Source organism: Cucurbita moschata, unplaced genomic scaffold, assembly GCF_002738365.1.
Source record: "Cucurbita moschata cultivar Rifu unplaced genomic scaffold, Cmos_1.0 Cmo_Scf00032, whole genome shotgun sequence".
Classification (NCBI taxonomy): domain Eukaryota; kingdom Viridiplantae; phylum Streptophyta; class Magnoliopsida; order Cucurbitales; family Cucurbitaceae; genus Cucurbita; species Cucurbita moschata.
In genome coordinates this window covers 441,200-469,016 of record NW_019268548.1, presented here as the reverse complement: position 1 = coordinate 469,016, position 27,817 = coordinate 441,200, and the positions used below count along the sequence as shown (strand labels likewise).

Here is a 27,817-nt window from a genome sequence, read left to right as displayed (position 1 = left end):
AAGAACCAAAAAAAAAAAAAAAAAAAAGAACATAACTCAGAGAACTTGTTTTGGATTTTAAATGGGAGAGTGATAATGGGGTTTAAGAAACTAATTCTCAAGACCCTCTAAATGATACTAGAAAAATTAAATTTACTAAGTCATCCAGCTAGACAAATGTCCATGTGAATGAGGGAAGCTAGCTAGAAAAACCATCATATATATATATATATATATATATAATTTATATGAGGAAGTGACATACCAGAAGAGAGAAGTTCTCTTTAGGGTTGAAAAAACCCTATTTTGTGGATTTTTTTTTGGAGAAGATTTCTTCAAATATTGCCATCCCCTCCTCCTTCATTGATGTCATTTCCAGGAGAGTTTTCATTCCAAGGCAGTGGATAAGCCATGGGAAAAGCAGGAAGATGTTGATTGTAATACCCAGTTGATGAACTTGTATGAAACTGATCCAAAGCTCTTGGGCGAGCACCAGGGCTTGGTTGAACCACATGACTTACTCCTGCATTAGGTATCTCGTTGCATGCGTACCGAATTAGGTCGGCATTCGCAGCGTCGAGTTCCTTCTGGAGCCTCTGGACTTGCCTTTGGAGGAAGGAGATGGCTCCGACGCAGCCATAGACCGGGTCCCGGACTCGGGCTTCGGCCTCATACGCAAGAGAGTTCACTGCATCCTCTCTTTGGTGAGGCAGAAGTTCATTCAGCAGCTTTGTCACGTTGCTGGCCCCAAAGATCTTGTGCACATTGGCAAACTTTTGAGGCTCTTCTGGTGGGAAATAAGGAGCAAAAATGCAACCTGACATGCATTTTCTTCTCAAGAACTTGCAAGCAGCACAGGGAGAGTTGTAAGAACTTGATGATGCCATCCTGCCTTAACCAATCAAAGTAAGAAAATGATCAATTTCTAACTAATCCATATGCTCTAATCAACTTTCCCCCCCTTCTCTTACCTTAAAGTTTTAATTCCTCTAACAACACAAGCATATATTTATAATTAAGAAACTAAACCAACAATTAACACTCCATAATGTTTCAATTTTATGTTCATTAATAAACCTTTTGGTTTATTTATTTTTGGTCATTTTATATATATTATGTGTATGCAAGTCTGGAGATCAGTGAAAGAAAAGGAATTTCTAGAACAAGTCAGATGAAATTCAGAAGAAGAAAGTTATTTAGAATTTTGTAACTGATCCCAAGTTTAATTCATGTGCAGAAAATCAAGATCCTAACCTTCTGTCTCTCTCTCTCTCTCTTTCTTTCACGCGCGTGCGTACTCAGAAAAATCTCTCCCGTGGACAGACACACGTACAACACCCTAATCAAATTTGCAGAAACATTTTCTGCTACAGCTGCCTAAATTGCAGATATATATTTAAATATTTCTGTATCCATCTTCCCTAATTTCATCTTTTTTTTTTTTAGTTCCACAATTGCAGGGTGAGGATCGAACCAACGAACTTTAGACTAAACTATGCTCGGATTAACGTATTTGTTCGAATTCCGACCCTTTAACCAAACGGTTAGGTCCCTTCATTTAGGCTTCTCAATTTTCGTTATACAATCAATCCTTTTCTTAACTAAATTCACCTTCTCTCTGGATTCTTTTGAAGCTTGTTGCATATACTGTCTCTTTGTTTCTGTTTTTTTTTTCTTTTTCTTTTTCAGAGTGTAAATTGAGAAGAAAGTAGGTTGCGTGCAACGCAGCTACAAAGACAGGCTTCAAAATTCTGCAATTCAGGTGAAGAAGGTGAGACATGACAGTGGTGAAACAAAGTAAAGGTGATCAGAATTTTATGTGCATATTCTTCTTCAACACACACACACACACACACACGTCAAAATATGATATAACCCAATGGGTAAGAGAGAGCCCTAAATTAAGCTCTACCTAGCCCCATACGCGTCAAAGGGTCTAGATTAATTCCTCTCTTTTTTAGCCTTTTTCTTACCTATGGATAGAGAAAAAATAACTAAATTTATAAGAACAAACAAACAAACCAAAACACGACTTTTATTATTTTTCTAGCATTTCTTTTACTCATACAAAACAAAGAGAGCTACATAAACTTACCTCTCTTATGTGATCTAGGTCTTTGCCTTTTCTTTGGAATCAATTCAAAAGAAAAAAGAAAAGTATAAATAAAACAACCACCACCAAAAAACCAACTCCCTTTTACCTTTCCAGTGAGAAAGCTTTAAAACCCTTCTTCCTTTCCCTTTGATAAACTAACTTGTGAGGGTGATTTAGTCACTGAATTCTGCAAAGCTCTGCTGAACAAGCTGAAGCAAAACCCTAACTGGAAGAAGAAGAAGAGAGAAAAGAGGGAGGGAGAGAGAGAGAGAGAGAGAGAAGTGAAATGAGTGACAAAAATTGAGGGTATTGAGTGGAGGGAAAGATGGGGAAAAGAGTATATTTAGTGGATGGGAAGAAGCAGAGAGAAGGGAATGGAGGCAAAAGACAAGGATAATAAATGGTGGGTACACTAACAAAAGAATGACTATGACCCTGCATCCAATAATATTATCATGGATGTGGGATTGTCTCCCTTTTTTATTCCCTTCTAATTTTTTTCATGCACTCCCCATTACACACCTCATACCTATCATTTTCATATATCTATCATTTTTTTTCAATTGAATACCTCCATTAACATTATAATACCCTTTTCAATACCCATTCATTCATTGCTTAAGTAACGAGTATAAAGCTATTAAGATTATACTCTTTTCATTACACAAGTATACTCGTTATTTAAGTAGTGAGAATGAAAAGATTTGAAGTTAGAATTTAGATGAAAGATTGAAATTTGATGAAGTGTTTTGAGTATATAGACATGTAGGTTCATGATAGATTCACCACCAAAAAGAAAGAAAGAAAGAAAGAAAGAAAGAAAGAAAACTGATAGCAGGATTTTATCACGATTGTACTGACCGAGGCCATGCACTGCAACTTGCAAAATAAACCACATATCTCTTTCTTTTTCTTTTGCTTTCTCTCTCTCTTTCTCTCTCTCTGTAACTTGTTTCAAATTCAATCATATCGCATCATACTAAAAAAATGGTTGCTATTATTGCGCATCAATTTATGTTTTACTTTTTAACTCCCAATGATCTTCTTTTGGGTGAAATTTAAACCAGCGATGAAAATAACAGAGCCTCACTTGATTTTACTGGTAAGTAAATGGTGATTTTTTTCAATTATAATATCATTTTTCCCTTTGTGTGTTCATGTGCGTATGATGACATCCTATTATTTAGTTCATCATTAAATTCTCTAACTACTGATTGAATTCTTCCCATTCCCTTCATGTGATTATTGTTTAATTGATGTTTTATTCACGTAATCAATGTTTAGTTTGATTAGTAAATTACAATTTTCTGGTTAAACTAGTTAAACATAGAGATACATATCGATCATATGGTTGAACCAAGAAAATAAAGAATTTATTTCGTTTCGATCATATACAAATATCTCATATCTTGAAGACTAGTATTAAGTTATAAATGTGGCATTTAATGGGGTTAGAGCCCACCATTTTGGTATTGTTAGGGAATGAAGAACATGATATTTGGTGACGAAGAGAACAGAGTAGAGGATGTAAAATCAAGTTGATGGGTTAGTACTTCTTGTTCTCTTTCAATTGATTGATAATTTTAGGTATTCAATTATAGTATACACATTTATCTATTTATTTATTTAGCTTAGGGGTAGGCTTTTAGGGCGATGTGCGTAGTCTAGGGGAGGGGTCTCCCGGCAATGTTGCTATCACGCCTTTAACCCAACTGCTCACCATATTCCACAAAAATACAAATATCAATGTCACACATTATCAAATTTAATCTTATAATTCAATAAATAAACAAACAAAAAAAACTTATCTAGCTAGATAAAAAAAATACTATTGTACTGATATAGACGAGAGTGAATTAATTATTACGATATTTGATAAGAATATGAAAGAACAGTAAAAATGTCTATAGAATAAGATTGGGACGGAGATGCCTTTCTTATTTCCATTTTTTTTTGGGGTCGAGTTAGAATTTAGATTTTAAGTGTTAGTATAATTTTATATCTTGTATTTGGACATATATCTGGACATTAATAAATAGAGCATATAAAAAGACATAATTGGAATGAACCCTATATATCCACTCTAATAATATAATATATACAATAGGATATATTATTTTAGTATTCTTTAATTTTACTATAATAATGTGTTGTCTTAGAAAATTCCACGGGGTGCCCTTTTCTTTATTGTTATTTTAAACAAATATTCTTAAAGATTCTTACACTTTTCCTATTATATCATGAAATTATAACTTGAAATAAATTGATCATATTTCTTAGAAGGAAAAAAAAAAAAAAAAAACAACAGGAGAAACAAAGAATCATCTTTTAAACTTGCATTTAACTGAGTGACCGAGTGAAAATTTTGAGGCTGTCCCAATTAAGTTTTTATTTATTTCTTTAGTGGTTGGAAGAAATTTTTTTTGTGAGTATTACTGTCTATTCCATATTTATGTTTAGGGTTTTGAAGTTAAACTTACAATTTAGTCTTTAAATTTTGTTACAATGTATTTGTTAGTCTCTATCATTAAAATTATGTATACTTTCTCACAACTTCTTTAATGATTTTCGTCCTTCTTATAGTAACATATTTAGATTCAAGTTATCAAACGAAGCCTAAATCATCAATTTACAAAAGTTTAGGAACATAATATGTCACTTTACGGTGGTATGGTATGGTAGAAGGCAATAGGGGAAAGGGGGGCAGTGGCTACACAGGAAAAGTGTTAGTAGAGGGAGGTGGGTTTGTAGTTCTGATGAGTGAGAGTGGCAGAGAGGTAGTGTGGGGTTTCTTTCTTTCTAAAGTTTTTCAAGTTTGAATTCAAAACTATGCGTGTGTGTGAGTGTGTGGTTGAGTTTATTAGTCCCTTTCTTTGGATCACTTCCAATTCTTCTTCTTTCTGTCCCTTTCCAAACATAAAATACGTACATAAGCTCTTCTATCGTTATAATACAAACTATATATCATTCATTATTGTTGACTCATGATCTGTAGGGCAGGATGTAGCTTCTTTCGGTTAGGATGGAGCTTCTTTCGATTTTGGCATAGTGGATCTCTGGACTACTATGTAGTTAAGTGGTATTATGCACCCTCTGTAATTGATTTGAGGTTTAAGGACGAATTCCATCTTTAGAGGATAAACTATAATTCAAAGTGAGATTCAACATGAACCCTAACTTTCTATTCACTCACGAGATTTAAGTTGTGATCGATGTGAGTGTAGTCTATAGAGGGACCACCTTGACTTCTCTCTTTTAAAAGAATCCATAATATCTTGGTAATGGACAAGAGACCATACGATGAGGTTGAACCTCAAACCATATAACATTTTTGGGAAGGTCAGTCGTATAGGAGCTATTACTCCAAAATAATATAAAGAAAATAATAATAATATTAACATTAACATAAAGATTCAAATTTCAACGGCAACCACTAAAAAAATTTCAAAATTATTTAGAAATATTTTTAAAATTTTAAAATGGGTTAATAAGAAATGCGATTAAAATCAATTTAAAATTAAATATTTCGGTAAAAAAAAAAAAAGAAAAAGAAAGAAAAAAAAAAGCTATTTGTTGTTCAATATTGCTGTATGACTCCGTAGTGACAAGTCTGTATGTGGATCCCATTGAATAGTTGGTGTTTTCAAGGAGAGTCAGTGCATGTGCATACAGAAGCTTCCCTCTTTTAAATTATTCATATTTTCCTTTATTAAAATAATAATAATTTGGCATTTATTTGTTTATAGTTAAATAAATACCACAATAAACCATACATGAATTATATATTATTAAGCGAATTTGAAAAAAAAGGAAATAAATAAAAAGGGTAGAAAGAAATATTTTTTATTCATACAAGCCAACATTGGGCTTAATCTAGTTTAGAAAGGAGAGCCTATACTAGGCAAATAAGCCCAAAGTTGGATGAGAGTAGGCCCAATGAGGGCCCACCAGACAGATTCTGATTCTTATTCCATTTGAGGTAACTTTTTCATGGGAAATTTGTAATGGGTAATACTATTTGTAAGGATTGATAAAAGTACATCAAAATTAAAGTGAAGAGGGTTTTGAATGATGCATGAGCTTCCTTGTGAAAGAGAGAGCCTCTTTTCAATCAAAATGGCATGTGAATACCATTAATATTAATTAACCCTATGAACAACAGACCACACCGCTCTCATTCATTCATTCAGTTCACAGTTTATACTAATTTCTGTTCAGAATTCATCTTCAAAAAAAAGAAAAATGGCAAAAGTAATTGAAGAATCAGAGGCTACCTCCAAGTTTTGATCCTGCACCGCCTTCTTCATGCATTCAAAATGAAGGAGCTCTCCTTCTTTCTCTTCAAGAACTCTCTGGCTGCAAAGATAAGGAAAGGCATCAGAACTTTCTGCAATGGCAACGCTTCTACCACCACTCTCAACCAACTCAAAACCAACCAGGATCAATTCCCCGTCTCGCCCGACCTGCATTCCAGACAAACCCCGCCGACCTTGGAGGAGATGATCTTACAGTTGGAACTAGAGGAGGAGACAGCAAGAAGGGCAAAACGTTACAACTACGACAAGATTCGAGGTCGCAGGATGTCGTGTGTAAACAACTCGGATATCTTGCGATCGGCACGGAATGCTTTGAATCAGTATCCTCGGTTTTCCCTGGATGGAAAGGATGCAATGTATAGATCTTCATTTAGGAACTTGGATGCTGCAGAAAGGTTTGGGCGGAAGTCAGTTTGCTGTGAATATGCTCTCAAAGGGAGAGTTCATGAAAATGAGTTCAATTTGACATTGGAGACAGCCTTACGGTTGCCATCAACGATAGCTGGAGAGAATGTCCTGTGGCGCAAACCAGGAGTGGTAGCTAAGTTGATGGGTCTTGAGGCAATGCCGATGCCAGTGAATGCTAGAAGTGGCAAAGCTACGTTGACCTCCATAATGAAGAGACAGAATCTAAGAAAAAGGGCTAAGAGGCATGAAAAAGAGAGAAGATTATCCATGGACTATCCTGGTTCCGATGGCACTATAACAGGAAGATTAAGTTCTTGCAGTTCAAACAATGGGTGCTATGTGGTGAAGCCAATTGCAACGGAATCAGCAGCTTGGAAAGCCAGCCAATTTCTTTAGGTCTTCTCTCTAATCTGTCAACAAACAAGAGAATAGTGTTTTGTTTATCTTTAAATATATAAAAAGAACACACCAAATTTCTAACACTCAATCAATAAGACTCGCTATTTAGTGTAAGCTAGAGAAACTGAACATAGATCCTTGTGGTTGTAGTGTGGGTAAAGCTGTTGTCAGATACATTTCAAAAGTCGAAAACAATGCTATGAATATTCAAGTTGAATGTAATGATCCATGATGATCAAGCGACTTACCTGCTAACTGTAACAACTCAAGCCCACTACTAGCGGATATTGTTTACTTTGGTCCTTACATATCGTTGTCAGTCTTATGATTTTAAAACTCGTCTGTTAGGGAGAGGTTTCCACACCCTTATAAGGAATGCTTTGTTTCCCTCTCCAACCGACGTGGGATCTCACAACCCACCCCCTTTGGCACACTGCCTAGTGTCTGGCTCTAATAGCATTTGTAACCGCCCAAACCCATTGCTAGCAAATATTATGCGCTTTGGTTCATTACGTATCACCGTCAGTCTCATGGTTTTAAAACGCGTCTGCTAGAGAGAGATTTTCACACCCTTGTAAAGAATGCTTTGTTCCTCTCCCTAACCGATATGAGATCTCACAACCCACCTATTACACCAACCCTTGCACGGTTAATCACAAACATAAAACTCTCAAATCCAGCTAAGCCCAGGCAATTTTCCTCGTTCCTTTTCAGTCATTGTATCCCTTAGCTTCTTCACATCATCCCATCTCCCTTCTCCAGCATAGATATTAGAGAGCATTACTCTATAAGCCATTTTGTCGGGATTATTTTCTAAGAGCTTCTGTGCAACAATTTCAGCCAGTTCAAGGTTCCCACAAGCATCACAGCAGGACAGCAGAGCCCCCCAAACACCAGAGTCTACAGGTTCTGGCAAGGACAGGACAAGATCGTAAGCCTCTTCTGACTCCCCACTCATTCCAAGAAGCTTTACTATGTAAACATAATGTTCTGTTCTGTATTTGATGCCAAACTCATTTGTCATCCTTTTGAAAATCGCCTTACCAACAGAGTTAAGCCCAGCATGACAGCAAGCACAGAGGAGAGCAGAGAAAGTAGACTCATTAGGCATTAGACCAATACCCAACATCTCCTCGAACGTTTCCAATGCCTTTGATGCAAGCCCATGTAGACCCATTCCCCATATTATAGAATTGTATGCCACAATACCTTTTCGTTGCATAATATAAAAAACACGAATTCCCAAACTCAAATAGCCACACTTGGAGTACATGTCTATGAGAGAAGAGGATACCATTTCGTCTGAATCTATCCCTTGTCGAAGAGCATAGCCATGTATCTCAATGCCAGGCCTTATGTTGGCTGATTGAGCAGCAGCAGCCAAAATGCTGGCAATCAAAATGGCATCCGGTTTCTTGCCCTGCATATTCAGTTTCTGAAAGAAAAACAGTGCCTTCCAGAAATCACCAGATTGAGAATACCCAGTTATCAAAGCAGACCATGTAACTAAATCAGGCTGTATCAAACTAATAAAAACTAAATATGCTGAATCCATGCAATTACACCTCGAATACATGCTCACAAGTGCACTAGCTACGTGCTCATTGGAGTCAAGACTACACTTGAGGCAAAATCCATGAATACCTTTGCCAGTACTCAGTAAGCTTGGTTCTGCTATACCTGATGCTACACCAACTACCGTGTATCCATCCGGATGTTCTCCCAAATTCCTCATGCTAGAGAATAGCAAGAGCCCCTGATTCCAAAACCCGCGATACCCAAAACCAGAAATGATCGAATTCCACATAACCAAGTCTGGATGAGGCATTACATCAAACACCTTGCTTGCATCTTCAATAAGGTCTAGATTTGAGTATGCAGTGACTAGCGCGCTGCAACAGATAGGATCTAATCCAAACCCAGATGCTAAAACACGTCCATGAACAAGTTTCAGCCGTTCTCTATGGAGATTTTCAGCGCATGCCCTTATGATGCATGAATAAGTGAAGTTATCGGGCAGAGTCTCAGTTCCAAACATTGTAAAGAAGAGAGATAATGCATTACCGAATTTATGGGCTTTCGCATAAGCTCGAATGATTGAGTTCCAGAGGTAGACAGTTCGGTTGGGAGTTTTGTCGAACACATGGCGGGCATAGTTGAGTCGGCCATTGATAGAGTAAAGCCTGACGATTCTAGTTGCGTAAAATGGGTCGCAAGCAAGATGGGTTTTGGTGATAAAAGCATGCAGTTCCTTTGTTCGTAAAAGAGTTAGATAAGTCTTGGAAAGCTCCGACGTAAGGATATGGAGATAAAAGGACATAAGTGGGTTTCGCGATTCAAAACTGCTCCTCTGTGAAAAAGGATTTTTGGCGAGCGAGATGCAAATTGAGGATAGAATCACCAGTATCCTGAGCTCCTACTTTTCTCGATCAGGGTTTCCTTCAAAAACATGGAAAGAAATGGGAAAAATCAACGGGATTCTTACTACTTAATGGCATCAAATTTTCATATTTGTTTATAAGCAAGAGTTGCTGTTCAATAACAAGTAGGGTGAGAGAGATTTAAACTCTAGCCTTTCGGTCGAGAATATATACTTTTATCCCGCTGAACTATGACTACATACCACCAATATATAAGAATATAGAAGCAACGTGATGAGTAATTTCAATTCTGAACTATGAATTTCACACATACCAGAGAAGATCATAATGTTCAAATCAACTCAAAAATATTGGTACAAAAGTCTCCGATGTAAATGCCATTGATTTCTGTTTACAGTGTATGTCCTGTGTACAAATTGTAACTTTCATGTTGAAAACAGAAGATTAATTGGTATGCGAATCAAAAGTGAAAATCAGGCTTGATCTAGGTGTCTTTATCGAAATTGGTTAAAGACTTCAAGGTCGTCGAGAACTCAACACGAGTTTTTGTGTCAGCAAGTTCGATGGTCCATGTTTTTATCTTCCTCCATACCATCGACATCGTCCCTGCATCATATATATCGGATGTTCAGCTATTAAACCTAAGCTCTTTGCAGAAATTGGAATGCCTCAATGATTAGCTCAAGATATATCCTTCTCAGGAAAGAAGTATAAGAAAGAAAATATAGCTTATGGGTTAACCTGGTCAGATTATTTACACCATGCCCTTCACTGATGTTTGGTCGCTTTCTGTTTTCTTCAGGTGCAGAATCATAATCCTCACCGTTCCAAATGCGGCGTTTCGGTCTCCGGTCGATGTTCTCTTCCACCTTACCACCAAAGAACCAACATGATCTCAAGAGAAGAAAACGCTACATAAAAACAGAAATTATGAAGTAATGTGCAGGGTACTATAATAATAGTAATGGGTTTTCTGTAACCTCTTCGGGGACTTCGGAGGAGGGAGTCATCTGGAAAGGTACACTGGGTGCATGTGGGAGTCTAGAGAGTTGCTCCAGCAGGGTGTTCCTAGAAGGAGAAATGAAGGAGGCAACTTGTTTATATAAAATTTTTCATTCAGACAGCATAAAAGAATGGAGCAATTCCAATGTTAACAGTGTTCACACCTAACAGAATGGAGCAATTCCAATGTTAACCAATGACAACAACTAAGAAAGTTAAATTTCAGACTACAGAAGCATTTAGAACATTTCTGATAAGATTATCAACAACAAAAGAAATTAAGTTTACAATGTTCAACTGAAAGAAGCAGACCAAGTATACCATGAAATGAACAACACTCAATCCCAAAGTCACCTTATTTTTTCCATATCTTTAGGTGAATTTAGATTCTCCATGTTGGATGGTTCGATGTGAAGCGTGTAATCAGGTCCAAAATACTCGAAATACTCGTTGTAAGGCAATTTGTTGTCTGGTTCAACTCCAACAGCAACCGCTGTCTGTTGAGAGAAATCTCCACAAACGAAACTTGTAAGGATGGTTCCTAATTCTACGAGGTAGAATTAAATATACGGACAAGAACGAAGAGAAAGAGACCTCGTAACACCAGCAGCGAGCAACATTGCGGATTGTATATCCTCCACCACCTAATACCATTAAAGGAACGTTAAATGATCTCAAGAAATGAAGACAATCTGCATGGCCTTTCACAGATAAGTTGAAGCACCCCAACCTATCACCAGCTAATGAATCAGCACCACATTGGAGTACTACTGCCTCTGGCTGATACACCTCCATGACTTTTTGAATGAGTGGCCTAAACAGACCACGAAAACTGTCATCATCCATTCCATCATTTAAAGGGACATTAAGAGCATAGTTTTTACCAGACCCTGCCCCAACATCCTTAATGTGTCCAGTCCCTGGAAAGAAATCCCCAAATTTATGGAAGGAGACCGACATTACCCTGTCGGTAGTGTAAAATGCCTCCTCCACACCATCACCATGATGGACATCAATGTCAATATATAATACCCGCTGCACGATGATATTGAGCAGCTTAGAAAGTGGAGCATAGCTAAGGCTTTAACAGAACGATCGAATGCATTGGTCTAGAAACTGATGAGAAATGTTCCCAAACCTTGTGCTCTTTGTAGCCCCACAAGCCCGAAAACCCAAAAGAATTAGAAGTAAAACACAAAATAACAGTACAAAAATTGTCAAAGTATGCAGCGCAGTTGGTCAAAACTATAGCAAACGCAAAATTTTCATTTTTCATGTAGAACAAGGAAGAATACGTCTACTTCAAGCAGAAATTAACCAATCCTACTCAAACTTCAAGGACCAGAAAAGAAAAAATATATACTAAATGAACAAAGTATGCAGCGCAGTTGGTCAAAACTATAGCAGATAACACAAATACTCTTCTTAAAATGATTACCCTGTGGTACTTCAGCAGCTCAAGAATGCCCAACACAATATCATTGACGTAACAAAAACCGGAGGCCTCAGACTTCTTAGCATGATGAAGCCCACCGGCCCAATTGATAGCAATATCAGCATCGCCGCGATTGAGCTTGACGGCCGCACCAATGGAGCCGCCAGCAGAGGCCTGGCAGAAGCCGAATAAGCCATCAAAAACAGGGCAGTCCTCGCCAACATTAAAGCGCTTGAGATGGCGAGAGAAGGCATGATCCGACAGCGTTTCGGGGCTGACGGAGGCGAGAAAATCGACATAGTCATCGGAGTGAAACCTCCGGATATCCTCGGAACCAGCAGGGTAGGGCCGGTTGATCTCCATCCGACGGTGAAGGCCATAGTGAACAATGAGGTTATGAGCCATGCGGATACGGTGAGGTTTCATCGGATGGCCTTGGCCGTAGTAATAATCGCCGATTGTGGGCTCGTAGAAGTAGGTCACACGGCGTTTCCAGCCATCGGGACCTGACGGAAGTGAAGCGCTGCCGTAAATATCATCGGCCATATCCACCCTCAATTCGTCGCCGCAAATTGAAGAAAAATGAAAACACGAAAACCGTAAAACAAGAACCTGCAACAGTCGAAGCCGAAGTAGTTCAGCAAAAACTTCGACAACGAGCGGGAGGACACTGGTGTAAAGAACTAATAAATCAGTTCATAAATGGGCCTTGTCGACATGTCCAAAGCCCAAGCTTCCGGGCCAAATACTGGGCTTCATCGGCCCAACAAAACTCTCGGTCCAATGGGCCTTCAACCAGCAGGCCAGAATCAAGACTTTGAACCAATTGAAAAATAGGAAAGACATGAATTATGTTTTCTTTTTTTGGGAAAAATGTTTGTGGTGATTTGAAACACAGGGAATTTGGTTGTGAATGCAATTGAAAGTTTTGAATTTGATGGGAAAATGTGGGGATTAGTTAGAGGCTAAAAGGGGACAATATAATCTTTATTTAAATTCAAATCAATTCAACCTTTATTAAACTACTTTGTTAATAACCCATTTTTTAAGTTACCTCACTCCAACTATATGATAAGATATTTCACTAACAACCCTCTTTATATAAACTAATAAATGAATTACTTATAATTAATTAAAAATCCCTTTTTTTTTTATTGGATAAGCTTCCAAATTATTATGGGATGATGTGATACTAACCTAATCAATAATTTTTTATTTTAATTATTGAAATTAGGAAATTTAAATTTTGTAAAATATTAAAACAAATGCTAATTAAATTAATAATATTTTTATTAATTTAGTTTAGTTAACAGATAAGGTAATTTTTATTATCCATTTATCCATTATTGATAAATAAAATATTTTTGAACGTGAAAATAGATCTAAAATTTCAAATGAAATTATGCTAAAATAAAGAGAGAAATATACAGTGATGGAACTTTTAATTATGTTAAATGATTCATTGAATTAAATCCTATCAAATCTTTTATATTTATTTTCTTAAAAAGATATCACGAAATTATACCATTTTTCTTTTCTTTATTTAAATTAAAAATATTGAAAGTTTTGTGATAATTAATTGATTGGTTTTTATTTTATTTTATTTTAAATATCATTTTAGTTTTAGGAGTTTATTTAAATAGAAGAATTTTTTTTATTATTTGACCATTGACAATGAATAGACCGACAGAAAGCTGTAGAGGGCAGTAATTGGAGGGGTGGCCGTACACGAGCGGTGGGGTGTAATACATGAATTAAGAGAGAGAAATTTATTTTTTTGAATTATTATTACACGTGGCAGCCTCAGAGGCCATTACCGGACCTCCAACCAATCATTGAGTCTGAAGCTTCGTTGCAGGTGGAGAATAGTGCGTTCGTAATTTTTTGTACCGCCAGGTGTACACCAGTTTTACAGACTATTGCTCCGTATTTTTATTTTCCACGTGGATTGCACGAGACCTGTATTTTTATATGTGATAATTAAAGAAAGTGCATAATTATTATTATTATTATTATTATTATTATTATTATTATTTAATGTTAGAAGTCAAAATTGAAAAATATAGGAGGGTGGGCCAAGGATTTGTTGATATAATAGTGTCGGCTGCCTCCATTCCTTAATTTAGTAATAAACATTAGTTTAAAATATAATTTTGTAAAAAATTAAAAAAGAATTAAACAAAAAAACGTGTTTTGAAAACGTTGTGCCCTGCTAATATTAGCTGGCACGCATTGAGGACTCGTGTTTGGTTTCATGGCTTGTTTTTCTGGCTTCGGTTTTGCCATTTCATCCTTGACTCTCAGATGACATGTCGACTGGTCGTGAATGATAGGAAGTAGAGAAGAAAGAGGAAGAAATAAAACAAAAATATTTTCTTATTCTTTTAGGAAAAGATTCCTTGTTATTTAAATCCCTTTTTATTTTAGCCCTCAAAATTTATTTTTTAACCATTTTTTTTTAGTTTAATGAACGAGAATTTGAACGCGTGACCCTTAATTGGAGATATGTTGTGAGATCACTCATTGATCGGAGAGAATGACGAAAGAAGATGCGTTTTAAACCATGAGACTGACAGTGATACGTAATGAGTCAAAACGGACAATATTTGCTAATGGTGGGTTTGAACTATTACAAATGGTACAAGAGGCAGACACCAAATAGTATGTCAGTGAGAATGCTGGCCCTAAGGGGTGGATTGTGAGATCTTACGTTAGATGAAGAGGAGTACAAAACATTTCTTGTAGGGGTGTGGAAACCTCTCTCTCGAAGAAGCGTTTTAAATCTGAGGCGGGTGGTAATATGTAACAGGTCAAAACGGACAATATCTACTAGCGGTGAAGTTGGGTTGTTACACACGTGCTCTAACTCTTTGAGTTATGTCGGGGTAATATGTGATTAGTGGATTGAGAAGAGTTGGTGTAAGTTGATAAGAAAGATGTTATGAATGAGTTTAAAGGTATCTTAGAAAGGAAAGCAAATGGCAATGAACAAAAGGAAGGGCGGATTAGCGTAAAACCCACTTAATTGCCTTTTTGTTTCTGAATTGAGTGATCAAACTTGAACTCTAAGTATGATTTTTAATCCTTAATTACGAGATTACTATTCACTGATTTCGCCAACTCCTATTTCAGAAACAATATAAACAAATAATTCCAATTCAATTCCCATCCCTTTCTTAAACAAATTAGCACACCTCGCCACTCTGCTTCTCTCCCCTGTTTCCTCTGCACCCAATTCTTCCTTTCTCTGTTTTTGTTCTTTAAGCTTTCTAATGGGACGCAATTCTTGTTGCTTGAAGCCTAAGCTTCGCAAAGGCCTTTGGTCCCCTGAGGAAGATGAGAAGCTCTTCAATTACATTACCAGTTTCGGCGTCGGCTGTTGGAGCTCCGTCCCCAAGCTCGCTGGTACGTCGCCATCTTCTCGGGGCGGACCGAACAAGGATGGAAGAGAGAAATTGCTCTGTTCCCTTTAAAGACCTTTGTTTTTTGTTTTCTTTACTGTTTGATTGATTGTTGCAGGCTTGGAAAGGTGTGGGAAAAGTTGCAGGCTAAGATGGATAAACTACTTGAGGCCTGATTTGAAGAGAGGGATGTTCTCACAGCAAGAGGAGGATCTCATAATCAGTCTCCATGAAGTTCTGGGGAACAGGTGAATTTCAAGTTCTGCTCTGTTTTTGCTCTGTTTTTTCAATATTTTGAAGTGGGATTTTTGCAGGTGGGCTCAGATTGCAACCCGATTACCTGGAAGAACAGATAATGAGATTAAGAACTTTTGGAATTCATGTTTGAAAAAGAAGCTGATGAAGCAAGGAATTGACCCAATAACCCACAAGCCATTGGAGGACAATATGGAAGCCATGAAAGACCAGAAGCCAAGAGAGGAAGTGCCTCATCTTCTTCAAGGGAATGTTTCCAATATCACCATTTCTTCAGAAGCTTCGATTCTTAATGATTCAAATCATTACTTCAAGCAAACAGAGGATTCATCACAGCATTTTGTTAACAAGATTGAATTCGACTCTCTCAGCTCCTACTTGGGCGGTGAGTATAATAACAATTCACAATTTACAGCAGCTGAATACCAGTACAATAACACTTTCTATTCAAATTCAAGTATGGGGATGCCAAGCTACACAAGTTCTGAACATGGGAACATGTCAAGAACAGATTTTTCAGAAAATTCAGGATCTGGGTTCAGTTGTTTCTTCATGAATGAGGTGAAAGAAAGCTCAAGCAACAGCTCAGTGATGAGCAATTATTCGGGGTACCAAAACAGTGGAGGTTTTTCATGGGAATCGGAGAACAAGCTTGAAAAATTGTTACAGTTTGAGACAAACCAAATGAAAAACATGGGATTGAAGGGAAGTACAGAGGAAGAAACAAAGAACATTGAAACTCGAATGAACTCAGCAAGTTTTGGAAGCTACCCGTTAATGTCAATGTCAGAAAATGAAAGAGGAGGAAGTTTTGGCGTCTTCCATCACATATGAAATGTAAATTCTTTCTCCTTATGGCTGTTTTTATCCCAAAAGAGAGAGGAATTCCTTTGGCTTCTGCTTTCGTTTTTCTTTACACTTCGAGGAAATTAAAGCTCAGATTGTTGATAGTGAAAGAGGGTTTTCCATAGACAGGCTTGAAATGAAGGTGTTTGCTCGTTTTGAATCATTTTTGTTGTCCAACCAGATTTCAAAACACGGCCATTTGATGATTATTGTTTTCGTAACTGGGATCAAATGTAAAGGTTGGAAGAATTAAATTGGTGGGGTTGGCTTAGTTTTTGTTTATATTTGAATTATATGAATCGCTGGCAAAGAAGATATGGGGTTATCCAGAAGTTGAATATAAGAGATAATGGGTTATATACCCGAGTTTTTAATTACATGTTCTGGAATCTCCATGGCCATGTATTGAGGGGAGAGAGAGAGAGAGTGAAGGGTGAAAGTCGGCTCAAAAGCTGCAACAAGAACCAGAAATTACATGGCAGTGAGGACCTGAAACTTTTCCCTACCTCGATTTGCTTATGATTATGTTTTATTTTGTGTCTGTGAGATTAGTTTCAAACCCAAGTTGCTGCTCATTTAATCTAAAGCCAACACCACACGGATTTTGTGCTACTACAATAGACCTCAAGGTATGCCTACAACGATTAATCTAAAATACCTTCGACTAATGAATACATGGTTCTACCGACACAATTAAGACAAAGACATCACTTTTGATACCACGATGAAATGATATTGTCAACTTTGAACGTAAGTTTCCGTGAACTTTACTTTTGATATTATCCGTTTTGATATTGTCCGTCCATGCAAAACTAAGATAGGATCTAAGCTTGAATAGATATGTTCCATCAAGGGTCTAATAAATGTTGAAAGGGTGAAGGATTAAAGAAAGATTTGTTGGATTGCGTTTTGATGGTATGATGGGGTGTGGTTCGTTGAATTAAGAGGGAAAAAAGAAGACAGCTCAAAAAGTGCAACCGCAGGTACAATCTTGGGTTGGACAAGATGGAACTGCTAATTGTTGGTTCCAATAATAACCAATCAAATCAAACCGACCCCCTCTGTTTTCAACACACACACACACACAACTTTTGCTACGTCATATGAATGATTGATACGTTTTTCTTTCAAATTTTAATTTTTTGAAGGTCAACTGAAATACAAGATTACAAGCAAAATCATTACATATAAGAATCATATGCTCTGCTAAACTGTCTTTCATGTAAGCCTTTTAAAGTTTTTGGTCCCGAAACAAAGAGTCTTCAAAAAGGTTTCTCTGCCAATTTGGTCAAATTCATCCATCCAACCACCCAATTCGATGCAAACTTTTTTGGGTAATAAATTAAGTGTGCCGACAAGAAGATAGTCTAAATATGAGTCTGTAAGGAAAGGCACTAAAAGAGAGAGTTCTATTTGACAGTGACTTTAACCAACAGTGATGGTGTCCTTAACTTTAGGGAAAAGCCTCTGCCTTTTTCGGCCTTCTTATCTTATATGTAAAGCTTCACAAAGTTTCAAGGACTGTTAAATCAAATTGTTTGCTGTAATCAAGGAGCCACTGATTACGCAACAAATATAATGATGGTGGTGTGTGTGGCTGGCTGGCTGCTCCTTCAAATTCCCCTGANAAAAAAAAAAAAAAAAAAAAAAAACAACTTTTTCTGCGTCATATGAATGATTGATAGTTCTTATTTAAATATTTTTTAAAGGTCAACAGAAATATAAAATTCTTTCTTCTTCTCGGCAAACTAAAGCTAAATTTCAGTCCATGGCAGTAATGGGGTATGGTTCAGAGGAGCCCTTTAATGGAAAATGATGAACAACAATCCGACCACTCAGTTCCTTTAAAAGCCTCACTCACTCTCAACGACGATGCACAAAAAAAATTTGTGATAAATATAAACTGTGCCGACAATTACATGTCTGAATTTCTAGTTTGACAGTGACTGGAACACAGTGATGGGAAGGTTTTACTTTTACCCACTGTAAAAGGGAATTTACAGGGAGGCATGGAAGACCACTTAATTTACTCAACAAAATTCTCAGGTCAATCTCTCAAGGATATTCCCTATATGGATTTATGGCAGCGGAGACAACACGAAGAGGTATGTTTGCCGGCCGCCATGGAAAGAACAAAATAAATAATTGAAATTTCTATCTTTCTACGCAAATAAAAGGATGTAAAGAATCCACGACAACAGCAGGTGGCGGTGGTCAAAAAGTAGCTTAAATTTTTTTAAGAAAACAGAACCGTGTAGATACGATCATCATATGCACATCGATAACGTTAAGGTGTTTAGAAAACTAGAGAAATTGTTCCACCGAAGGGACCAAAAAGTAAAAAGTTGAGCTGCTTCTATGTATACTAATAACAAGAGAAAGCAACCCACTTGACTAAGAAACCAAAGTAGAGAAGAAATTTGAAGTCTGTAAGTAATAAAAGCAAGGAAAGGAGCAGTGAGACTGTTAAGGATATTTAGTAATCACAGAGACCAGTTCAGAGCTTTGACATAATCGGAGCCTGGATTTGTTTTGCCACACCATTTTCTTTAGCGTCCGCATCTTTTGAGTCCAATTCACAAGCGCTGGGTGGGACGTCAACGGCAGGAGAACAGTTGAAGAAGCCGTGAGGCTGCATCATCCACACATAATATTAAGGAAATTGTATATCAGAAACAACTTAGAGAAAGAAAAAACTATCATAAATTAATGCTGTAAGGTCTCATAAACAAACCAAAAGATTATAGGAGTGAGTACCAGGAGAGTAAAGCCAATGCGATCCACAGGCATAACAGGCCAGTCTTCCAACCGAGGAACGTGCGTGATCCCGAAAACATACCTACCCCAAAAGAGAACGCATCTGATTACTATAAACAGCAGAGTAAATGTACGCATCTTACAATCTATGCTTTGTTCGAGAAAAAAACAACAGAATGCTTTAAAGTTCGATCCTGCTTGACAAGGAGAGATAATATATCAAATGTACAAACAGAGGAGAGGCAACAAACCAGAGGACTATATCAGTTTCTTCTAGAGGTCTATCCTGTTTGACCCATGTAGATAATCCTTCACCAACACGTGGATTCTGATTGGGAAACTCCCCTCCAGGAAACATCTCATCACGTGAATATTGAGTCACCCAAAGATTATGCTTCAAAAAAGAAGCTCTTCTAAGAAACTTGGCCTCTGAACCAGCTAACGGCAAACAATTTGAACCAGGCAATAGCTTGTACCCTGTTAACTGCCCAGTTCGATTCACAGTTCTAGTATTTCGCACCTGGAATGGAAGGGCCAAATTTTAATCGTTACCATTTACTCATTTACAAAAATAAATGGAAATGTTGAAAATCATCTTTTTGTTCTTTGAATATATATCAAGATGTAGCAGAAACAGAGCTGTAATAAATTGTCAGTTAAAAGAAAAATAAACAAAAGTATCATTAGTCATGAAATTGGGTTCAAACAGCCTAGAAGTATTGACCCAGAGGAAGAAGGTTCCTTACTATCCAGTGGCGAGCAGTTAAAGGACTACAATCACGCATCGCTTGCATTTCGGACTTTAGCAATGTTTCTTCCGCGTAAAAGGCATTGTTGTGGACATTGTTCTCTCCAGGTCCTTCAACTTTCAAATCCACCTCAACTACCTGCGAGTATGTTGAATGGACAAGCTTTAATTCAAGACGAATGATGAGCAATGTAGTGAAATCAACCATGTATAAGCGTGTTGTTAAATGCATACTTCTACAACTACTGAGTTACTGAGTAATTCTTTGGTAATTTGCAAAGCCATGAGAGGAAAAGATACTGAGTTACATACAATCAGAGTCAGTAAACAGATAGCTCATGTCAATTGCCAATCGGACTTATTATTCCTCAACTACAAAAAAAGTGACCAAAAGGTGGAAGACGTACCTGATTGAAAGCTTCACCAGGCTTGCAATCAACGGCCATGTCCATACGAGCAACAAAGAAATGCTGATGCACTGGTGCATATAAACCTGGTGCAATCATTGTGCCATACTTCCGATATTCACCAGGTTGCAAAGCTCCTAGGCTGAGAATTCCAGTTAATTTGACTTCAGCTTCGATTTTACCATCCTGCAATATCATTAACATATCAGCAAACCTCCGCTAATGAAAAAAAAAAGAAAAAAAGAAAAGGCTTTGGAAAGTTGCATATAGTTCTGAAATCACAAACAGAATTCATATCCATATACATATAGTTCTCCTGAAAACTTTTATACATTTTAAAGCTATTTGGCAAGTTTTACGCCCCCGAGGTTAAACTTTTGAAGTAACGGTGAAGATTAGAACCATCTACCACTCAGGGATGCACATACGCCCAAAACTAAAAGACTTGGTTTTCTCAATTTCAGGAAAACAAAATTATGAGTGGGGCGTTTCCCGATTCTATATTTCATGGTCTTGAGCAGCATACTGTAGAGCCAAAAGAAAGGAATGCTTTGACTTGCCTGATAGAAGTGCCAAAAGAATCCGTACTCATAATTAGCCACAGTACAAATAAAGGACACAGTCAGCCGCCTGGATCTTCTAACTTCCGCCAATCCTGTTCTCCAATCTTGATGCTTCCACAGAATTCCATGGTCCTCTTCATGCATGCACACACAGTTTTCAATTGTTTCAACACCACCAGTGAAATTTGTGAAGTGAGCATCGAAATATTTGATGTAACCCAAACAATCACATCCCTGTAACAAGGATTAATTAACATTTAATTAGGATTGGATCAGGGAGAACATGATATGGCTGTACAGCAAAAAAGTATTCAAACCTTCTTCAGGGAATGCGCATTTTTTCCCAGACCATCCTCTCCGGCATCAAAAGCATTCTTCCTGTAATGTGGATCATTTGGATCTCCATAGGGGACGACCATTTCCACAAAACTTAGTCGATGTGCTACAGGCCTTCGCCCTCTGCTTCCATCAACATAAGCTACAGAGTGTATAACCAAACCCTCTCTGGGAGTGAAACCAATTCGAAAATTCCACTATCAAAGAGAGAGAGAAAAAAAAAAAAAATAGTCAAATTATGAACCAAGTAAAATTTTCTTAAAACTTTTTTTTTTTTTTTTCAGAACACAAAGAAAAGGGAGAAGTCCCCAATAACATCCACCTTTTGCCATTCTACATAGTAGCCATTGACACGAAAGCTTGGACCTTCTGGCTGAACTATTTGTAAGGGCTTCACATCACTACGATCAACACCACCTCTTGTTTCACCTGAAGTGTAGTTCCTCAACGGATCAGCAGGAGGTAGTGGAACAAGTTTCCGGTCTTCAAATTCTATAACCACCATGTTTTGCATATCCACAAGGACATGAATGCCCTCAACTGGGCGAGCATATCCATTTTCCATTGGACAGTCACTTTCAGTTCGACAAAATATAAGGGGTTTAGCAAGTCTTCGACCAGGAGCATCTACTTCACTGTAATAACCAACACACCTGTGCCGCAAAGAGAGATTAATCATATTAGACAAAAAAGGGTGAGGAACTTAATAATCTGTAGAGAGTACAAACAATGAACTGGATTATTGACATAACTCACCAAGGATCAACCATAACCAAATCCATATCTTCAATACCCCTTTTCTTCATAGCCTCTATAAATGGAGGATACTCTTTGACAACAGCCTCACATTCCGCATACTCAGCAGCATCCTAAAATTGAATGGAATGAGCAAATTAATTTTATGTTCTAGACATTCAGTATCGTTCGTAACAGCTGTCAAGAATATACCATGGGAGGCTGAACTTCAGGAACAACTTTAGAAGCTATAACTTTTCCTCTGTGATGCCCACCACGGGTTACTGCATGAACCTCTGACAGCTCAACAATCCATATGCTTGTCTCATTTGATTTCTTATTGTAACCAACAATCCTTGCCCTTCTTGGAGGAAGCTTTGTGGGAATAACCGGCCCTCCTTTAGTTTTGGGAAGCAGAGACGGTTGAAATGGAGGGAAAAAATATGCATCAGCCAATGCTACAACATGTTTTTCTGGTTCCAGTAGCACCACTTCAATAAAACGCATGCTATCTCTGACCTGAAACAATGAAAATAGCTCATCACAATCGCAAGTATGTTGTACCGCAGATTCCTAAACTCAATAGCAATAAAGAATGAAAAATGAAAAAAAAAAAAAAAAGGTTGCACAGTAGGAAGGAACAACCTCTGGCGTGGCTCCAGCTGCCCTGACGGTAGCCACTGCGACAGAGATTTCAGCAGCTGATAGGGGATCCAGAGGATGTCTTGACTGTGCCCTCAACATTGGGGGAACACCTGTACAGCCAATTATACAGCAATGCATGAGAAACCATCTACAAATAACATTTCTGCCATAATTTTTTTCTTTAAAGGAAAACGAACAAAACATATTTTATCAATAAAAGAAATCATGAATAAATTCATGGAAAACACTATCATCAACCATCTACTATACCTTTAAAATGGAGAAAATAAGAAGCTGGAAACAATCAAGGGCTAAGGAATAAATCCAGTAATTTGTATTGTAATATATAAATAATAGGATGAACAATAAGAATATAGGGAAAAAAGTAGGAGTACGAGGAAGTGTAGAAAATAAACAGTAGCTTTTAGAAAACAAAATGGTTGGAGAAATGGAAAAAGAAAAGCATAAACAAAAGGTCAGGCTGCACCAATCCAACTTTATCCACACTCGCTCAATTCATTCTTAATTCCACATGGCGCCTGCATAATTGACTTTCATAAAAGGTCGTGAATTTAAAACCATCAATGAAAAGTAGCAGAAGGGTCCCATAAGTGGCAAAGATCGAAACGTTTTAAAGAATGTATGTTGAGGTAGTAAGTGGTAACCAAAGCCTCCAAGTGAGAGAAAAATATAATGCGAAATCTCACACACATTCTCTCCCTCTCCCCCAAATGATCCAATAAGAACATACAAAACAAACGATGCATACACCGACAGAGATATAATAAAGTCACAGTAAAAGTATGTAAGTTACGGAGTTTAAAACGACAAAGACATGCGTATAAAATCTGAATTTGGGGCCCCAAGGGAAAAACGATAAAATAGATCAAAGTCATAGAACGTCAATATCAAGCACAGCCTTAAATCGAGATTCCAGGTCATCGATTAGAGAGATAAGCGAGAGACGGAAAAAGAAAATCAAGAGAGAGGGAAGAGGGAAAGTGCCTTTGGAAGAAGCATTAGTTGAAGGTTCTGGAATCTCGTCAACAGGACGAACTAACGACGGCATGGCAACATTCTTGGTACGGCGATCGTCGGCGCGATCATTCGATGAAAGATTCCAATCTTGGACGGCATTGGCGGAAGCAACAGGCGCAGCCTCTCGAGGAAGGGAAGTGGAACCGGCACCAGTCGCATGGCAACAAGCATCACTTGAAAACGTCGCTTCTTTCGAAGTTGGGGCCATTGCAAAGGATTCTTGAGCTTGCCAATTCCACAACAATAAGTCTCAACACAATCCACTGACATACAGCAAAGATCACTGGCAACTGCCTTCTCTGTTTCTCCGCCACCACCACTACCACACACTCTAACCGCCAATCTCTTCTTTCACTCCACAATCAGCAAAGCCTGAATGAATGACACAAAAATCGAATGAGAAGAAGTTGATCCTTTCACCTAATCTAGGGTTCCACCCCGAAACAGATCAGGAAACCGATAGGAGACGCGCTCTCAAAAGAGGGGAGAAAGGCCGATTTCGAGCACCTGAATCAGAGAGGGGGAAAGAGGAAAGGAGGAAAAGAAAAAAAGAAAAGGAAAAAAGGAGAAACTGTTCCTGAAGTGGAAGGAGGTGAATGGCTCTTATTTATAGGCGCCCGTGACAGGCGGGTACCACGTGCGTTCTCCTATCCTTGCCCGTTTATCCTAATCGGGCTCGGAAAATTAAAATAAATTTAAAAAACGAAAAAGGAAATTAAAAAAAAAAAAGATATAAAATTTTAATTTTACAGATAATAATGATAATGCGCATTAAAAGATTAAAATTGATAAAAGAATTGATAGGGGCAAGTCTGAGGTGTATACGATAAGTGGTGCGAATTGGGAGGGGGAAGTGATAGCTGATAGGGGCCTCTGCTTTTGCTAATCGACAAAACGTCTTTTTACCATCATAACCCTCTTTTTACTTTTTTTTATTTGCATTATAAGGACATTATTTTTCTATTATCACACATTGACCCTACATTTACTTTTTCCTGTAATTGCCCATCCACAGGAATATATTCTTTTTAAGTGTCATTATTAAGATTTTTGTACATCGTTGTTGTGTAGGGCCGTTTAAGGAGCCACTAATTATATTTTTATTGGTTATTAAATAGTGGTGTTTTTTTTTTCTAATTAAAAAAATGTATTAATTACCTTTACATTTTTTATTTAAAAATTCTATCCTGGAGATGTAGCATATATAAGAGTTATGAGCTTTGATTCACCACCTATCCAATTTTAATTTTTAGATATCAAATTATCGAGCACAAAATTATAATTTTTCTATTTTTTTTAAACTACAAAACGTAATTGTCTGAAATTTTCATACAAGGTATTTAGTTTAGAGAAGCAGTGGGGGTGTAGCTCATATGGTAGAGCGCTCGCTTCGCATGCGAGAGGCACGAGGTTTGATTCCCCGCACCTCCAATTTTAATTTTTAGATATCAAATTATCGAACACAAGATTATAATTTTTATTTATTTTTTAATAGAAAACGTAATTGTCCAAATTTTTCATACAAGGTATTTAGTTTAAAGAAACAGCGGGGGTGTAGCTCATATGGTAGAGCGCTCGTTTTGCATGCGAGAGACACGGGGTTCAATTCCCTGCACCTCCAATTTTAGTTTTTAGATATCAAAGTATGGAACATAAAATTATAAAATTTATTTTTTTAATGTAAAACGTAATTGTCCAAAATTTTCATACAAGGCATTTAGTTTAGAGAAACAATGGGAGTGTAGCTCATATGGTAGAGCGCTCACTTCGTATGCGAGAGGTATGGGGTTCGATTTCCCGCACCGCCAATTTTAGATATCAAATTATCGAACACAAAATTATAATTTTCCTTTTTTTTTAGTGCAAAACGTAATTGTCCAAAATTTTTATATGTATTTATTTTAGAGAAATAGTGGGGGTGTAGCTCATATGGTAGAGCGCTTGCTTCGCATGCAAGAGGCACGGGGTTTGATTCCTCGCACCTCCAATTTTAGTTTTTAGATATCAAATTATCGAACACAAAATTATAATTTTCCTTTTTTTTTAATGCAAAACGTAATTGTCCTAAATTTTCATACAATTTATTTAACTTGGAGAAATAGCGAGGGTGCAGCTCATATGGTAGAACACTGGGTTTGCATGCGAGAGATATGAGATTCACCGTACATAGAGATATGAGATTCACCGTGCACCTCCAATTTTAATTTTTAAATATCAAATTATCAAACTGAAAATTATAGAATTAAAGTTAATAAGATATAAATTCTATTTTGATTCTTTGAACTTTTATTTATTTCGGTGTGTACATTTAAAATAATTATTTTAATTTATACATTTTTAATTTGTTTAAACTTTTAATAAATAATAATTTTTATAAAACTGTAAGAGAACCTTCTAAAATTAAAAAAGAAAAAAAGAAAAAAAAAAGAATTAAAATTCGAATAAGCATAGCTCTGTCTAGAGGATTAATACAATTTATTATATTCTTTTTGACGGCCAATCTTTTTAATTAATTATAAATCTGCTGGCATCCACTAGCTATTTCCACGTTGCATTTTTTTTTTCCTTTTCTTCTAATTTTGGCTTTTTATATAAGATAATTTAAAAACAACTTTTTCCAATTATACATATTTTAATTGAATATACAAAAAAATTGATATGCATTTGGAAATATATAATATTCTATGACATAGATATTTTAAATATAAAATTCCATTCTCGATCGAGTACGAGCACTTCTTTTTGTATCATCGATATTTTAATTTAATAATAGGCATAATAAAATATTAAAATTCTAATCTCTCGATGGAAGATGCGTTAAATATAGTAATTGAACTATGCTCAAATTGACTTATATCATCTTTAAATATTCAATTTAATCAAATTATTCTCACGTTGTGAGTTGTTGGTAGTGTGAATGTTGACCTAACTCCGTGGTGGTTTGACATACAACTTTTTATTTGATATTTTAATTTACTTTATTGCTCGCTTTTTTAATATTGTATTTCTGAATATTTTTAATTTCTTATAATTCAATAACGGTAAGAGTAGAAATTGAAACATGCCATATTTAATCATTAAATGATATTTTTTTTTATAGATTTTATTGGGTAGTATTTTTATGAAGAAAATTAAAAAAAATATATCATAATTGAAAAATATGGCTATTAATAAAATGGGGAAAACTTTAAATATATTAAGGCATAAAATCCATTTTTGTTTGAGTTGTAAAAAAGGAATATACTTGAAAAGTAAGCATCTACATATATATATACATATATAATTAATTAATTAATTAATTAATTAATTATTACCAATAGATTTCCAACCTGATTGTGATGGCTCCATTATAAAATTACTAAGCTGACTCATCTCCACTACCCACCTACCTCCATCATCGCAATGCCCTTTAAGGGTAATATAGTAATTTCAGTAATTTTCCTTAAATTATTTTGTTGATACATTTATTGAATTGTTTATCTGATAATAACAATCAAATGTTTTTTTTCCCACTTTATACATAATTTATACATTAAAAACATTAGGTTATTACTAAATTTGCATATTACAGAATTCAGAAGCTATAATTTTTATTTAAATTATCGAGATCTTAATTTTAAAGATTTAAACTTATAATAAAAATTATAAGCTAAGAAAGATTAGTGCAAAATAAAATAGTGAATATATTTGATAATGGATTAGTGGGGTTCCAAATGGATAATCCATTTATAGAGTATGAAGCTCCACATTGATAAGGGAGATATTTTTCTCATGATTTTAAATATATATAAGTAGTTAATTATTTTATTAAAAAAAATATACTAAAATTAATGTGATCCACAATGAGAAGTGCTGCTGATTATAATTATTTGTATTTGTTGCTATTATATTTTATAGCCACCAAGACCACTTAATAATGGTAATAATTAAATAATTAATTAAATAAAAAGAACTCCTTTTAAGGAGGAATGCTACATGGCTTTGACTAATGGGGGAAGCCCACTTGACACCTTAACATACCAAATGTGCAAAAAAAAAAAAAAAAAAAAAAAAAAAAAAAAAAAAAAAAAA

At 36.4% G+C, this 27,817-nt stretch overlaps 5 protein-coding genes, 1 long non-coding RNA gene and 1 other non-coding gene across 16 annotated transcripts in view; 3 read left to right on the top strand and 4 right to left on the bottom strand.

The window, feature by feature from the left end:
• LOC111430135 overlaps positions 1-5,330 on the top strand; it is a 12,549-nt gene extending 7,219 nt beyond the window's left edge. Inside the window, exons 4-9 of one of the 6 annotated variants that reach the window (XR_002708285.1) lie at positions 1,217-1,308; positions 1,426-1,522; positions 1,669-1,750; positions 3,142-3,176; positions 3,554-3,619; positions 5,070-5,330. This is a non-coding gene — a long non-coding RNA (uncharacterized LOC111430135). Of the gene's footprint in view, positions 1-1,216; positions 1,523-1,668; positions 1,751-3,141; positions 3,177-3,553; positions 3,620-5,069 lie in introns of all 6 variants that reach the window. The other 5 variants (XR_002708280.1, XR_002708282.1, XR_002708281.1 and 2 more) reach the window with 5 other exon arrangements.
• On the bottom strand, positions 14-3,493 carry LOC111430134 (LOB domain-containing protein 25-like). 5 transcript variants are annotated; one of them, XM_023066305.1, is made up of 2 exons: positions 1,591-3,492; positions 14-871 (listed from the first exon to the last, which is right to left on the bottom strand). In XM_023066305.1, the coding sequence occupies exons 1-2, from the start codon at positions 1,757-1,759 to the stop codon at positions 315-317; spliced, it is 726 nt and encodes a 241-aa protein (XP_022922073.1). In that variant the 5' UTR covers positions 1,760-3,492; the 3' UTR covers positions 14-314. The 5 variants fall into 5 exon arrangements, 4 of the variants coding, with proteins under 4 accessions (XP_022922073.1, XP_022922077.1, XP_022922076.1 ...); XM_023066309.1 differs by having other exon boundaries at positions 2,181-3,492; XM_023066308.1 differs by having other exon boundaries at positions 14-867; positions 2,181-3,492.
• A 2,415-nt stretch (positions 5,331-7,745) lies between the features above and the next one.
• Positions 7,746-9,684, bottom strand: LOC111429654 (putative pentatricopeptide repeat-containing protein At1g64310). The gene has a single exon (XM_023065596.1). It carries the CDS (start codon positions 9,515-9,517, stop codon positions 7,868-7,870), a length of 1,650 nt encoding a protein of 549 aa, XP_022921364.1. The 5' UTR covers positions 9,518-9,684; the 3' UTR covers positions 7,746-7,867.
• Positions 9,685-9,852: 168 nt separating this feature from the next.
• LOC111430152 (histone deacetylase 6-like) lies at positions 9,853-12,663 on the bottom strand. Its single transcript, XM_023066333.1, has 6 exons — positions 12,019-12,663; positions 11,175-11,615; positions 10,935-11,077; positions 10,559-10,646; positions 10,320-10,447; positions 9,853-10,184 (listed from the first exon to the last, which is right to left on the bottom strand). Exons 1-6 carry the CDS (start codon positions 12,559-12,561, stop codon positions 10,130-10,132), a joined length of 1,398 nt encoding a protein of 465 aa, XP_022922101.1. The 5' UTR covers positions 12,562-12,663; the 3' UTR covers positions 9,853-10,129.
• Positions 12,664-15,184: 2,521 nt separating this feature from the next.
• On the top strand, positions 15,185-17,047 carry LOC111429645 (transcription factor MYB86-like). Its single transcript, XM_023065579.1, has 3 exons — positions 15,185-15,420; positions 15,535-15,664; positions 15,731-17,047. The coding sequence occupies exons 1-3, from the start codon at positions 15,288-15,290 to the stop codon at positions 16,503-16,505; spliced, it is 1,038 nt and encodes a 345-aa protein (XP_022921347.1). The 5' UTR covers positions 15,185-15,287; the 3' UTR covers positions 16,506-17,047.
• A 1,958-nt stretch (positions 17,048-19,005) lies between these two features.
• On the bottom strand, positions 19,006-23,954 carry LOC111429999 (copper methylamine oxidase-like). The gene is made up of 12 exons (XM_023066091.1): positions 23,714-23,954; positions 22,709-22,818; positions 22,277-22,582; positions 22,085-22,197; positions 21,651-21,981; positions 21,310-21,525; positions 20,990-21,226; positions 20,430-20,615; positions 20,021-20,161; positions 19,526-19,794; positions 19,275-19,356; positions 19,006-19,149 (listed from the first exon to the last, which is right to left on the bottom strand). Exons 1-12 carry the CDS (start codon positions 23,952-23,954, stop codon positions 19,015-19,017), a joined length of 2,367 nt encoding a protein of 788 aa, XP_022921859.1. The 3' UTR covers positions 19,006-19,014.
• Positions 23,955-25,294: 1,340 nt separating this feature from the next.
• Positions 25,295-25,367, top strand: TRNAA-UGC. Its single transcript has one exon. It is a non-coding gene; the product is annotated as a tRNA-Ala (tRNA).
• Positions 25,368-27,817: the final 2,450 nt, after the last annotated feature.